Source organism: Balaenoptera acutorostrata, chromosome 16, assembly GCF_949987535.1.
Source record: "Balaenoptera acutorostrata chromosome 16, mBalAcu1.1, whole genome shotgun sequence".
Taxonomy (NCBI): Eukaryota; Metazoa; Chordata; class Mammalia; order Artiodactyla; family Balaenopteridae; genus Balaenoptera; species Balaenoptera acutorostrata.
In genome coordinates, this window is record NC_080079.1 from 17,042,908 (window position 1) to 17,057,484 (window position 14,577).

At 43.4% G+C, this 14,577-nt stretch overlaps 1 protein-coding gene across 1 annotated transcript in view; it reads right to left on the reverse strand.

Moving 5' to 3' along the window:
• HABP2 (hyaluronan binding protein 2) overlaps window positions 1-14,577 on the reverse strand; it is a 36,640-nt gene that overhangs the window by 9,320 nt on the left and 12,743 nt on the right. Inside the window, exons 3-5 of the mRNA XM_007173113.2 lie at window positions 3,615-3,725; window positions 2,068-2,175; window positions 727-843 (exon numbers count right to left, since the gene is read on the reverse strand). Coding sequence (XP_007173175.1) covers window positions 727-843; window positions 2,068-2,175; window positions 3,615-3,725 — 336 coding nt within the window. The remainder of the gene's footprint in view (window positions 1-726; window positions 844-2,067; window positions 2,176-3,614; window positions 3,726-14,577) is intronic.

Here is a 14,577-nt window from a genome sequence, read left to right on the forward strand (position 1 = left end):
CTCTTTAGAAGGAGTTGCAGCTACATCTGAGCTGGTGAGGAGATATTGGTGGCACTATTCTGGTGTCCATCCTTTCACAAAAATGGGTCACCAAAGGGGAAAGAGAGACCCACTGACATGCAAGAAAACATACACACAAACCTTAAGAACATAAGCAAACATGGATGAAGCAATATGATGGAGGCCAGCAAAAAAGAGTATATAAGTAGATGGGTCGCTCAGTAAGGAAAAACAAGGTGCATAGACTGAGCAGGAATTTGGGGGCCAGTCTGAACTAGGTCGAAACTTAGCTCTGCCTTTTGACAGCTGTGTGACCATAAGCAAGTTAGCTAACCTCTCTGAACTTCAATTTCTTCATCTGTAAAACTGTTTCTTGTAGTGTTTTGGGGACAATGTGAGAGAGAATGTAAATCTCCTGAGACAATGCCTGACTCATAGCAGTGAGTCAATAAATATACATGGCCCATTCTAGGAAAAGACCAGGGCTTACTTCCTAGATGAAGTGAGTTTCAAGATGATTTTTTTTGTTGGGAAGAGACACAGACAAGTCAATTCTCACTGGACTTTCCAGGGGTAATGAATCTTAAAAAGTACTAGTTAAAAGGGCCATCTTGGATGCCACCAAAACATTGGATGTATCTGGACTTCCACACAGGAGGATATCGACATCCCAGGCACAAGCCACGGTAGAGAGAGCTTAGCATAGAAGAGGCCTCCAGCACTTACCTGTGGAGCAGTCTACACCCCTGTAAGGGTGTTTACAGGCACAGCGGTAGTAAGGAGAACTCCGAGTAATGAGACAGTCTCCTCGGCCACATGGGTTGTTCTTGCATTTGTTTTGCACTGTAGGAGACCAATAGAGAAGTAGGGACAAATTACAGGACATTATTTGGGGCACATTTTACTTTGAGAGGTACCTGTACAGTACAGTGTTTGGGAGGGGAGTGTGGGGGCGTGGGGAGAGGTGGTATTGGTGACTGATAGAGCATGTGCCCCCTGTCCATGGTTCTGAAACATCATGCTACCTTCCTAGACAAGGCTTCTCTCTTATCCTTGGGTCATGGATGATTGCTTCCCAGTTCCTTATGGGTTCCTAGGGCTCATAGTCTTTATTATGCTATTTTTATAAACACCTTGATAATTTTTACACCTTCCAAAAAAGATAGCTGCAATTTGAGTTTCTCCATTGTATAGCTGGTTTGATATTTCATTTACAATTTTGTCATTCTTCCAAGAAGTTGAGGGATAAACCCAGTAACTATGTTTGTGCCTGATACCCCAAGCCATCCTGAAAAATTTATTGAAAGACTTTGTAGGATTGAAAATGGTAGGAATAACTGAAGAGGGCACAGAGAAAAGAAGTCAACCATAAAACCCTCACTTCCTCCCCCACCCCACTTAGATGGTTGCTAGATGCGACAGAATCCAGGTTCTCTCTAGGGGTGCAATTAGCCCGTAAGAATTCTATTCCCAATACCTTATCACATAGCCTCATGTTATGCCCACAGTAGGTCACTAAAAGTGGACACACCTTTTATCAGAGTCTCCACGAGTGAGGATGGCAGGAACAGAGAGCGTGGGGCTGGGAGTCAGGCATCAGGTCTCTAATTTCTGCTCTTCTCTTAATTAGCTGTGTGACCACGAGCAAGTCCCCTGTACACTCTGGGCTCCCTTTCTCTAACAAGGTTGAGCCTTATGTGCCCTGAGAGCCTTCCTGCTCTTGTATATGAGAACAACATTTCTCTGTTGAAGTTGGTCTAAACACTCTAAACAACAAGTCCTGAGTTTAGAACACATCTTGGTCAGAACCCAGCTATTATCTCCTCTTACCCTCAATGTTCTCATCTGTGGAATGGACATACTAGTCCTAGCTAACATGTAAGGGTGAGGACTCAGTGAGATGCTGCCTGTGACCAAGCTGAGGAATCTATTATGCACAATATAATATGTGTGATCGTCAGCCTTTTCACGGGATTACTGAACCCTTCTTTACCCCCTAGAATTGGAGGAGAAACAGCCTCTTGTTCAACATGGAGGGAAGATTGGATCCAGTGAAGGTCCACTCACCATTCTGACACCTGTTTCCAGAGAAAGGGGCTGGACAGCTGCAGGTGAATGTGGCCCCGCTGATGAGGCAGTCCCCACCATGTGCACAGGGGTTGGACAGGCACGGATCTAAAACACGTGGGCGGAAGTCAATGTTGCAGTGAACAGCAGGCAAGAAGCCCCCTGTCTCTTCATTGAATTTCCATCTCCTGCCCCAAATGAGAGAGGAACTGCATAGCCAGTGATCAGGGAAAGGGGGAAACACGCATTGCCCTTAAAGAGCCAGGAAAACTGCCATCACAAGACCAGAGGGAGGGTTCAGGTTAGTAAGAGGAGAGGCAAGAAGGAATCGTGACTGTCTCCCTCAGCCTGGCTTTGGATGGGGCCTTTCTCGTTGAGTAACTCCCCTTTCCCGTCATCAGTGTCTCTCTCCTCCCAGTCTCGCTGGGAGTGCCACGGGGTCTGTCTCTGATGCCGAAGGCATTTCACAAGCCTGAAGACCTCCCCTACTCCCAGTGCCCAGGGGTGGAGGTCAGGAGTGGGGAACGAAAACCCACCCCTAATGAAACACAAGCTTTCTGAACATCAGGAAAGAAGACCAAAGGCAAGAGGGGGACAGAAGAATTGACGGCGAGGAGGAAATGACCCAGTGGCCTTCATCTTTCTTCAACTACTTGTTCAGTTAGATTTTGTCATATTTCATCTGTGCCTTTGGCTTTTCATGGTTGTCTGAATGGATCTTCCCTTGGGGAATTCTTTATCCTTCTGTTCACACACATTGTTCTTTGGTTCAGGAACTAGGATCCCTGGGCCTGGCTCTTGTTTTGATGGTCCCTTCTGATGTTCCCCTGATGCCCCGTATCTTGGCCCTGCCTTCCAGGCCACTTCGCAGTTACACAGCTTTTATTCCAGCTGCTAAGTGCTTTCCATTACTTCTACTGATTTAGTCACATGGCTTTGCTTAGGCCCAGCTTCTCATTTTCCTTTCTGTCTCAAGAAGCCACAAAAACAAAAACAAATGTGGCCGAAGCACACCTGTGTGAGCGCGCGCACACGCACACACACACACACAACATAACAACTGTGCAAATCTTCTGAAGAGTGAAAAGAGAAAAAAAAAAAAACACAGCACAGCACAAGGCCAAATTCGTGAATGCTCCAGTTCGATGCCTAATGCTAAGACGACTCTTCTGCATAATTAGGACTACCTGTCATGAAAGCTCTGGGATGATTTTGAACATGACTCTAACCCACAGTGTCGGGAGAGCCGGATGACGATGTACAAACTTGCTGCGTGACCTTGGCTAAGTCAGCTCCTCTCTTGGCCTCACTTGCTTCACCTGTCATTTGAAAGTGGGAGAGATGGTCTCTAAGAACCTCCCCAGTATTCATAGTATGTAATTCTAACTGAAAAAAAAGCCAGTCTAAATAATTTTTTAATACCTATTTTATGATGCTGGTCAGAGAGGAAGAGAAGAGAGAGCCCTTGCATGTGGTCACACATAAACTCCCCTCCAGGTGTGCTGCTCTCCCCCCAGGAGGACCCCCCAAACAGCTTTGGTACCGACCGTCCTCTGCGTAGTACCAGTCAGGGTTCTCGGGATGGGCAAGAGCACTGCTGGCGTTCTCTTCCTGGTCATAATACTCTTGGCTGTACTCATAGTGATCGAGAGTCCAATCTACAGATGTGGGAACAAGACAGAAGAGACCCTAATCATCAGACCTAAAGAAGTCACCATTTTATTTCACTGAAAACCCCCTTTCCCAAAGATTTCTAGGTCCTGAAGGAGGGTTCATGTGTCTTTCCAGCTCCTGACACTGACGGGGCAGATAGAAGGGGTCAGGCATTGTGAGATTTCATTTGAGGGGGCTGTTGTGACCCAGTGAGCCAGCTCTGGCATTTGGCAAGGTCAAGAGCACGTGATTGGAAATGGGGAGAAGACAACAAGTTCTGGCTTTTCACTAACCGTGACCTTGGACAAGCCAATTGTATTCTCCGTGCCTCAGTTTTCTCACCTGTAAATAGCAGGAAGATGACTGGGGCGCAGGAAGTCTCCAAGGTCCTGTATGAGATCTGCCCAGGGTCAGATCCAGTGGCACTTGAGTGCCTTGTTGGGTGGTTCTGTGAATGAAATTTCTCAGTGGGACTTTATCAGTCACCTTAGCTGAATAAAGTCAAAGAAACTTGTCACTTTTCTTTCAGCTTCAGCATCAAACTACTCCCGAGTTATTTATATAGAATCATCGTAACTGTTAATATTTACTGAGTCTTTAGTACGTACCAGGCTCTGGACTAAGCATTTTACATGAACCACCCCATTTCATTCTCATAAAAATCTAGATGTATTGTTATCTCTACTTTAAGCTTAGAAACCTGAGGCTAAAAGAGGTTAAGTAACTTGTCCAAGGTCACATAGCTAATAAATGACAGCATATGAACTAAGGCAGTTTATCTCCATATATCCCTTAAATTGCACTCTCTCAACTGCTTCAGCAGGCCTCTCATACTGCCTCAGATAATTCACACTTACCCTTGGGAAAGGGGTCCTATCATTCCCATTGCGTATCCAGACTGCTAATTAGGAATTGCCCAAGGACAGCCTTGAGAAGGTTCACGGATCTTGCCTACTGAAAGAAAGGGCAGTATATGGCGTTGCCCATGGTTGTAAACCTTACACTAGACCAGTCCACTAGGAAGAGCAGGTGTGTGTAAGCCTCAAGCTCTTTGTTGTCTGGGGCCTTGGAAGATGCTGATAGCTCTGTGGTTGATGGAGAGGAGTTTGGGATTTGAAGAAAGTTGGGTTGACTTTGCTCTCTCCAGCTGGCAGGAGTACGGCAAGTCAGCAAGTCGAAGCTGTAAGGAAGCTGTCCAGAGATGCATATGATAATGAGGCAGGAGCAAATGCAGATAGCCGACTTGAAAAGGCACTCCCACGGAGCCAGCGATGGCCCGGAGGATGGCACTTTACCTAAGCCCGATTATCAACCACATTATCTTATTCGTCTCTCAGTCATTCCCTTATAGTCTTTATCTCTTTGGCTTTTGAAAAATCGACTTTTGCACAATGGCTGTTTTATATTTCCCATTAAAATGGAACTATCTTTTTATTTCCTTTTTGAATACGCCAACTCTGGTTCCTTGCCAAAGTTTCACCTCATTTATCACAGTGTCAAGTCAAGACTCCCTTTGCTTCCTCATTATTTCTCCCGAGCTGCTTTTCCCCACTATGAAAATGCTCTCAGAGGAGGCCACCTTTCCAGGCATGAGGATCTAGGTTGAAGATAAGGCCATTGTCTTCCTGGAGCAAATAAAGTTTCTTTCCATCTAGCATGATAAAGCAGAGAAAGGGTGAGAAAGTAAGGGGAAAAAAATGTTTTTCTGAGTTTGACATGAAAGATTTCAAACTGACATTTGGAAGAGACAATGAGTTTGGTAATGAGATGATTGCCCCATTTCTTTCTATCTTTTTTCTTTGGAGAATTGATTTTTGTTTTTCCAACAGGTGTTTATAGATAAGCGCCTTCGAATTGCTCCTGTAATTTCTCCCATCATTCCCACAAGTCGAGGTTCAGACTGGATAACCTTGGTTAGACCATTAAGAATCATTTCTTTTGCAGATATTCGGAAATGAGAGAATGTTTTTCATAAAGATGGAATGGTATGATTTTTCCAGATGACGGAGGATGGGTGAAATGTCTGTTGGAGGGTTTTGATTTGAATCCAACCCTATTTACAAGGTCTGTTCCCCTCTCAGTGAAGCTAAGGAGGGAATAAAACACATAGACTTGGAGTTACATTCCTGCTAAGTGAGGCATTAAGTCCCTGCTATTCTCCAGGGTCCAGGGCCCTTGGCTGAGGTGGGATAGAAGCAGCAGAGGCTCAGTGGCCCCAGATTGTCAGAAGCCATCCAGTTGGAAGACTGTGCAAGGGAAGGCACCAAGATCCTTGACATTTGGGGTGGGTTGCAACATGTTTTGAAAATGCTTTTTAGAAGAATCACCTGGGAGGGTTTCTCTACCTCCAAACTTAAAGCTTATTTTGTCTTCTCTATTCTATTGGTACTTCATCCCATTGCCCATGTAAGAAACATGTATTGTGCACCTAGAGTGGGACAAGTATTATGCCAGGTGCAGGAAGGCTTTGGGAACAATGGAGAATTATACAAAAAAGAGTGGGATGCAGCCTCCAGTCAAAGGAGCCTCGAGTCCGGGGTGGATGGGGGAAGAAAGCCAGCTAAGGAAGGAGATGAAAGGGTAGTGAAGAGGCAGGGGAGCTGGATGTGGCCAAGTCTAGCTGGTAGCCTCAAGTTCCACATTGGCACTCTGGTGTGGTATGAGCCAATCTGACGAAATAAAAGGGACTGATTCTTCACCTCTCCCTGTGGCCATGCTTTTTGCAATGTGCCTTTGCAGCTCCTCCCACCAAAAGGTGGAGTCACAAATCAATAAAATTAGAAATGAAAAAGGAGAAGTTACAACAGACACCGCAGAAATACAAAGCATCCTAAGAGACTACTACAAGCAACTCTAGGCCAATAAAATGGACAACCTGGAAGAAATGGACAAATTCTTAGAAAAGTATAACCTTCCAAGACTGAACCAGGAAGAAATAGAAAATACAAACAGACCAACCAATCACAAGTAATGAAATTGAAACTGTGATTAAAAATCTTCCAACAAACAAAAGTCCAGGACCAGATGGCTTCACAGGTGAATTCTATCAAACATTTAGAGAAGAGCTAACACCCATCCTTCTCAAACTCTTCCCAAAAATTGCAGAGGAAAGAACACTCCCAAACTTATTCTATGATGTCAACATCACCCTGATACCAAAACCAGATAAAGATATTACAACAAAAGAAAATTACAGACCAATATCACTGATGAATATAGATGCAAAAATCCTCAACAAAATACTAGCAAACAGAATCCAACAACACATTAAAAGGATCATACACCATGATCAAGTGGGATTTATCCCAGGGATGCAAGGATTCTTCAATATATGCAAATCAATCAATATGATACACCATATTAACAAATTGAAGGAGAAAAACCATATGATCATCTCAATAGATGCAGAAAAAGCTTTTGACAAAATTCAACACCGATTTATGATAAAAACTCTCCAGAAAATGGGCATAGAGGGAACCTACATCAACATAATAAAGTCCATATACGACAAACCCACAGCCAACATCATTCTCAATGGTGAAAACTGAAAGCATTTCCTTTAAGATCAGGAACAAGACAAGGATGTCCACTCTTGCCACTATTATTCAACATAGTTTTGGAAGTTCTAGCCACGGCAATCAGAGAAGAAAAAGAAATAAAAGGAATACAAATTGGAAAAGAAGAAGTAAAACTGTCACTGTTTGCAGATGACATGATACTATACATAGAGAATCCTAAAGATGCCACCAGAAAACTACTAGAGTTAATCAATGAATTTGGTAAAGTTGCAGGATACAAAATTAATGCACACACACAAAAATTAATGCACAGAAATCTCTTGCATTCCTATACACTAATGATGAAAAATCTGAAAGAGAAATTAAGGAAACACTCCCATTTACCACTGCAACAAAAAGAATAAAATACCTAGGAATAAACCTACCTAGGGAGACAAAGACCTGTATGCAGAAAACTATAAGACACTGATGAAAGAAATTAAAGATGATATCAACAGATGGAGAGATATACCATGTTCTTGGATTGGAAGAATCAATATTGTGAAAATGACTATACTATCCAAAGCAATCTACAGATTCAATGCAATCCCTATCAAATTACCAATGGCATTTTTCACAGAACTAGAACAAAAAAATCTTAAAATTTGTGTGGATACATAAAAGACCCCAAATAGCCAAAGCAGTCTTGAGGGAAAAAAACAGAGCTGGAGGAGTCAGACTCCCTGACTTCAGACTATACTACAAAGCTACAGTAATCAAGACAATATGGTACTGGCACAAAAACAGAAATACAGATCAACAGAACAGGATAGAAAGCCCAGAGATAAACCCACACACCTATGGTCAACTAATCTATGACAAAGGAGGCAAGGATATACAATGGAGAAAAGACAGTCTCTTCAATAAGTGGTGCTGGGAAAACTGGGCAGCTACATGTAAAAGAATGAAATTAGAACACTCCCTGACACCATACACAAAAATAAACTCAAAATGGATTAGAGACCTAAATGTAAGACCGGACACTATAAAACTCTTAGAGGAAAACATAGGAAGAACACTCTTTGACATAAATCACAGCAAGATCTTTTTTGATCCACTTCCTAGAGTAATGGAAATAAAAACAAAAATAAACAAGTGGGACCTAATGAAACTTCAAAGCTTTTGCACAGCAAAGGAAACCATAAACAAGACGAAAAGACAACCCTCAGAATGGGAGAAAATATTTGCAAACGAATCAATGGACAAAGGCTTAATCTCCAAAATATATAAACAGCTCATGCAGCTCAATATTAAAGAAACAAACAACCCAATCCAAAAATGGGCAGAAGACCTAAATAGACATTTCTCCAAAGAAGATATACAGATTGCCAACAAACACATGAAAGAATGCTCAACATCACTAATTATTAGAGAAATGCAAATCAAAACTACAATGAGGTATCACCTCACACCAGTCAGAATGGCCATCATCAAAAAATCTACAAACAGTAAATGCTGGAGAGGGTGTGGAGAAAAGGGAACACTCTTGCACTGTTGGTGGGAATGTAAGTTGATACAGCCACTATGGAGAACGGTATGGAGGTTCCTTAAAAAACTAAAAATAGAATTACCATATGACCCAGCAATCCCACTACTGGGCATATACCCAGAGAAAACCATAATTCAAAAAGAGTCATGTACCCCAGTGTTCATTGCAGCACTATTTACAATAGCCAGGTCATGGAAGCAACATAAATGCCCATCGACAGACGAATGGATAAAGAAGAGGTGGTACATATATACAATGGAATATTACTCAGCCATAAAAAGGAACGAAATTGGGTCATGTGCAGAGACGTGGATGAATCTAGAGACTGTCCTACAGAGTGAAGTAAGTCAGAGGGAGAAAAACAAATATGGTATATTAACGCATATATATGGAACGTAGAAAAATGGTACAGATGAACCAGTTTGCAGGGCAGAAATAGAGAGACAGATGTAGAGAACAAACATATGGACACCAAGGGGGGAAAGTGGTGGTGGTGGTGGGATGAATTGGGAGATGGGGATTGACATGTATACACTGATATGTATAAAATAGATAACTAATAAGAACCTGCTGTATAAAAAAGTAAATAAAATAAAGTTCAAAAAAAAGAAAAAGATGGAGTCAGTTTCTCCATCCCTTGGGTCTGGCTGGCCTTGGGACTTGCTTTGCCAATAGGTTCTAGTGGAAGCATTGTGTGCCAGCTCCAAGCTTCTCTTTCTCTCTCTCAGGGACCCCTGTGACTGCCGTGTGAACAAGTTTGGGCTCTTCTAAGTAGGATAATGGAACATGTGAGGCAGTCCTAGGCCCCAGCCAAGGTCTCAAACATGTAAGAAAGTCCAGCTAATCTCCTAGCTGACTACAGACACATGAGGAAGCCCAGTCAAGATCAGCTGACCCTGTCTAGGCTAGAGGAACTGCCCAGCTGAACCCAGTCCAAATTGCCAACCAACACAGTTTGAACTGCACACATAGGTCCACTTATATGTGGATTTTTTTTTTCAGTAGATACATACGTACATGCACTGTAAATGTATTTTCTCTTCCTTATGGTTTTCTTGCTAACATTTTTTTTCCTCTGGCTTACTTGTAAGAATACAGTATATAATACATATAACATACAAAATTGTGTTAATCGACTGTTTATGTTATCAGTAAGGCTTCCAGCCAAGAGTAGACTCTTGGTAGTTAAGCTTGGGGGGAGTCAAAATGGATTTTTTACTACATGGGGAGGTCAGGACCCCCAACCCTTGAATTGTTCAAGAGTCAACCATATCATGTAGTAATACCAAATGAACACACATGGCTTAATATTGAGTTGCTGGTGGGATACGAATTTTAGATACTAGAATTCCTCAGTGGCCCAGGTGGTTGCAGAATTTTAGGTTTCACGGCTGGATCTCAGAGGGCACGCCTCTTGAGTTTTGTATTTAACTTGGTCTATCTGATTTCTTTCCTTCAACTAGACAGTTGGTTTCTTAAGAGAAAGGGCCATGTCCATTCCTCTTTCTACCCTGCAGTGCCCAGCACAGAGCCCTATATGCTGTTAATATATGTGTTGGACAGATCAAGCTTTCCCTCTCTGGCCAAGCCTCCCTTCCTTCTGATTGGCTGGCACACAGTGGGCACATAGCTCTGCCAGTGAAGATGGTGTCTGCCTGGTGCAGAGTAAACAGGGAATTCAGGAAAAAAAACTATTTGAGATTTGGGTCATAGATATTTGGTGAAGAAAATACCTGATGAGCTCAATAGGAGGATAGAAATTTGTCCAAGGACATTCCTGGGGAGACAGGGAATGCATGCAGCCTGACATGAAATTTGGTTCCATTGGTAGTTTTTTTTTTTTTTAATCAGTCATCAATTTTATACATATCACTGTATACATGTCAATCCCAATCGCCCAATTCAGCACACCACCATCCCCACCCCACCGCAGTTTTCCCCCCTTGGTGGCCATACATTTGTTCTCTACATCTGTGTCTCAACTTCTGCCCTGCAACCCGGTTCATCTGTACCATTTTTCTAGGTTCCACATACATGCATTAATATACGATATTTGTTTTCCTCTTTCTGACTTACTTCACTCTGTATGACAGTCTCTAGATCCATCCAAGTCTCAACAAAGGACTCAATTTCATTCCTTTTTATGGCTGAGTAATATTCCATTGTATATATGTACCACCTCTTCTTTATCCATTCGTCTGTCGATGGGCATTTAGGTTGCTTCCATGACCTGGCTATTGTAAATAGTGCTGCAATGAACATTGGGGTGCATGTGTCTTTTTGAATTATGGTTTTCTCTGGGTATATGCCCAGTAGTGGGATTGCTGGATCATATGGTAATTCTATTTTTAGTTTTTTAAGGAACCTCCATACCGTTCTCCATAGTGGCTGTATCAATTTACATTCCCACCAACAGTGCAAGAGTGTTCCCTTTTCTCCACACCCTCTCCAGCATTTACTGTTTGTAGATTTTTTGATGATGGCCATTCTGACTGGTGTGAGGTGATACCTCATTGTAGTTTTGATTTGCATTTCTCTAATAATTAGTGATGTTGAGCATCTTTTCATGTGCTTCGTGGCCATCTGTATGTCTTCTTTGGAGAAATGTGTATTTAGGTCTTCTGCCCATTTTTGGATTGGGTTGTTTGTTTCTTTAATATTGAGCTGAATGAGCTGTTTATATATTTTGGAGACTAATCCTTTGTCCGTTGATTCATTTGCAAATATTTTCTCCCATTCTGAGGGTTGTCTTTTCGTCTTGTTTATGGTTTCCTTTGCTGTGCAAAAGCTTTGAAGTTTCATTAGGTCCCATTTGTTTATTTTTGTTTTTATTTCCATTACTCTAGGAAGTGGATCAAAAAAGATCTTGCTGTGATTTATGTCAAAGAGTGTTCTTCCTATGTTTTCCTCTAAGAGTTTTATAGTGTCCGGTCTTACATTTAGGTCTCTAATCCATTTTGAGTTTATTTTTGTGTATGGTGTCAGGGAGTGTTCTAATTTCATTCTTTTACATGTAGCTGCCCAGTTTTCCCAGCACCACTTATTGAAGAGACTGTCTTTTCTCCATTGTATATCTTTGCCTCCTTTGTCATAGATTAGTTGACCATAGGTGTGTGGGTTTATCTCTGGGCTTTCTATCTTGTTCCATTGATCTATGTTTCTGTTTTTAGATTTTTAAAGAAGTATTCCAGGTTCCAATACAGATTATTTGAGATTTTCTCTAGGCTATAGAGAAGCAGAAAGCTTTGCGGGAAGAACGGGGAAGCTGTCAGAAGCATTTCATATCAGGTATAAAAAGAAACCCTTGTGGATTTGTCTAATTATAAGAGTCTGTTTTTAGAATTTATCAGGAAGAATGGTAAAGAGTATCCTGAGTTAACTCAAATATTCCAAATAATAGGTTATTATGTACTGAGTATTTTCTATGTATTGGTGACTATACAAAATAAACGTGGTCACACACAGTCTTATTTAACTTAAAAAAACCTCTATAGCATAGGTATTATTATACCCATTTTACAGAAAAGGAAAAACTAAGGCAGAAGGAGATGGTATCAGAACCCAGGTCTACCTAAGTCCAAGTCTTGTTTGCTATTTTATGAGCCCCGGAGCCTCTTGTGGGTTTGTGTTTCCGGAAACTCCATGGGTTTTGGCTTCCAGGAAGTAACACCATTGGGAAATTTCTTTTGTCACATCCTCCAGGTCCCTCAACCGGGATTATCGTGGTCCATACATGGGGTCTCTCGGAAAAACTCAAGAGTTCCTGGGATGGGGTTTTGCAGCTGCTTGGGTTAAAGAGCTTGCCAGATGTGTGGAACAGAATAGAAATCCCTGGAATGCCGTCCCTGTTGGCACCATCCATCACTGTGGCACAGACGGTTCCTCCGAGGGCCTCCCCCAAACCCCAACCCTGTCAGCCTGCATCTGACGCTTGCAATCTGGCTGACAGGGCAAGCCCAGCAGAGACCCTCGCTGGCAGGCGTCAGGACAGCTGATGGATAGGCTCAGCCTGTGTTGCTGGGCAGAGTCTAGCTGGCTTTGAAGAGGCATTTCTGCAGGCCTGTGGGCTGTCATGTCACCTGCTTTGGGGAGATGGGCAGAGTCTGTGTTGTTTGATGGTCACCTCCTCTGCCACCCGTTGGGGACTGTGGCCCAGGCCCATCTGCTCCAGCCAGGCCCTCACAATGTACTGTCTCCAGCAAGACCAACTACAGTAGCAGCTTGCCGGTGGACATGTGCACAGCGTTTCCCTGGCCACACTGTTGTCAAAGCCGGCGGGGAATCTGACAAATTCCATCAAAGTACAACCCTCTGGTGAAATTAAATCAGACACGAACAGGGGTGTTTTTAGAACCTAACCTGTTCTTTGCAGAAAGACCCAGCCACTACATCTCACCCTGTTCCACAGCCAGAGGCTGGCAGAACACCTCGAGGTGGACTTGGGAGCATGCAGGTGGCCTGTTCCAGGGTCCCTTCATCTACTTAACCAAACTATCAGAAGCCCTTGGCAGAGTTCTTATAAAGCCCAGAATCTCAGTATGTTAAATCCCACACTTTCCACTCCTTACTAAGTGGCTTTTCAGCCTGTGCTCGAATACCACCAGTGAGGGAGAACTCACTACCACCCAAGAGCCCAAAAGCCCATTCAGATTTTTTGACAACTATGTTGGTGAGGAAGTTCTTCCTGTTTGCAGATCAAATCTGACCCTATAGTTTCCAATCTATTTGATGAAAGCTGAAGGCCTCATGGACACAAAGAATGTATCCACTCCCTTTTCTGTGATGTCTGTTCAGTAGGGCCACTGCATACATTTGTTCGTGTTGTTCACTGCACAATCCAGGGTGTCATAAACTCATAGTCATTGTAGATGTCTTTTGCAACTTTCTGGCAGGTGGCTGTAAAGTTTCTTGAGGTAAATACTCCTTTTAACTCCCACAAAGACCACCTCTTGGACTAGGGGTGGGGCTGCTTTTCAAACACTTGAAGAGAGTGAGGTCCCTTGGGTGTTAGATGTCCTGTTTCTTCCTCTGTGCAAGCCCACAGTTCCGAAGCTCTGTCTCGTGGGCACCCGGACCAAAGCAGCCCCTTCATTGGTGCCATTTTTATTTTTGGCCCCACTGAAGAAGAAGTTCGCGCTGAAGGCTGGGGAGGGGGCAGCTCTTCCCATCTCTTGGCCTTGGACCCTCCCTGGATTCCATGTACGGCTGCTGGTCTGGCCAGCTGGGGGAGCCCCCTGAAGTATGATTCTTCCAAGCAATTGAATTATATGTTGTTGAATTCAACACTCTCCTTTGCTTTGGGGAAAGACACAGATCCTTTCCCAGTCCCCGCACCACGCTCATGTACATTTCTATCCAATCCCACAAACATTCCCTGAGCATGCAGGGCAGGACAAGGTCCAAGCATCGCTTGCCTTGAGCCGGCACAAATCTGTCTGCCCATCCAGGGCTTTGCTGCCAGAGAATACTGACTGTCAAGCTGAATTTGACCCAGTTATTGCCTTCTTTGCTCCGAAGAGACCCTTGATCCAATGTTTAGATGTGACTGTAATCTCCATGTGCCTGGCTCTTGTCCTCTGTGGGTGATCAACACAGGTCGCTACCAGTGGGGGATGTGTCCTCTGCCCCAGTGAAATAATCAGTGGAGTTTTCTCCCTTGAGCCTCAAAGTAGCAAAGGGAGATTCAGACCCAGAGACAGAGACCGAGAGATGGATGATGTGGCAGGAAGCAGCGGCTCTGCTCAGCCCAGGCCCGGCTCAGGGCACCAGGCAGAGGAAAGGGCACAGGGAGCAGGTGAGAGGTGGCAGGTG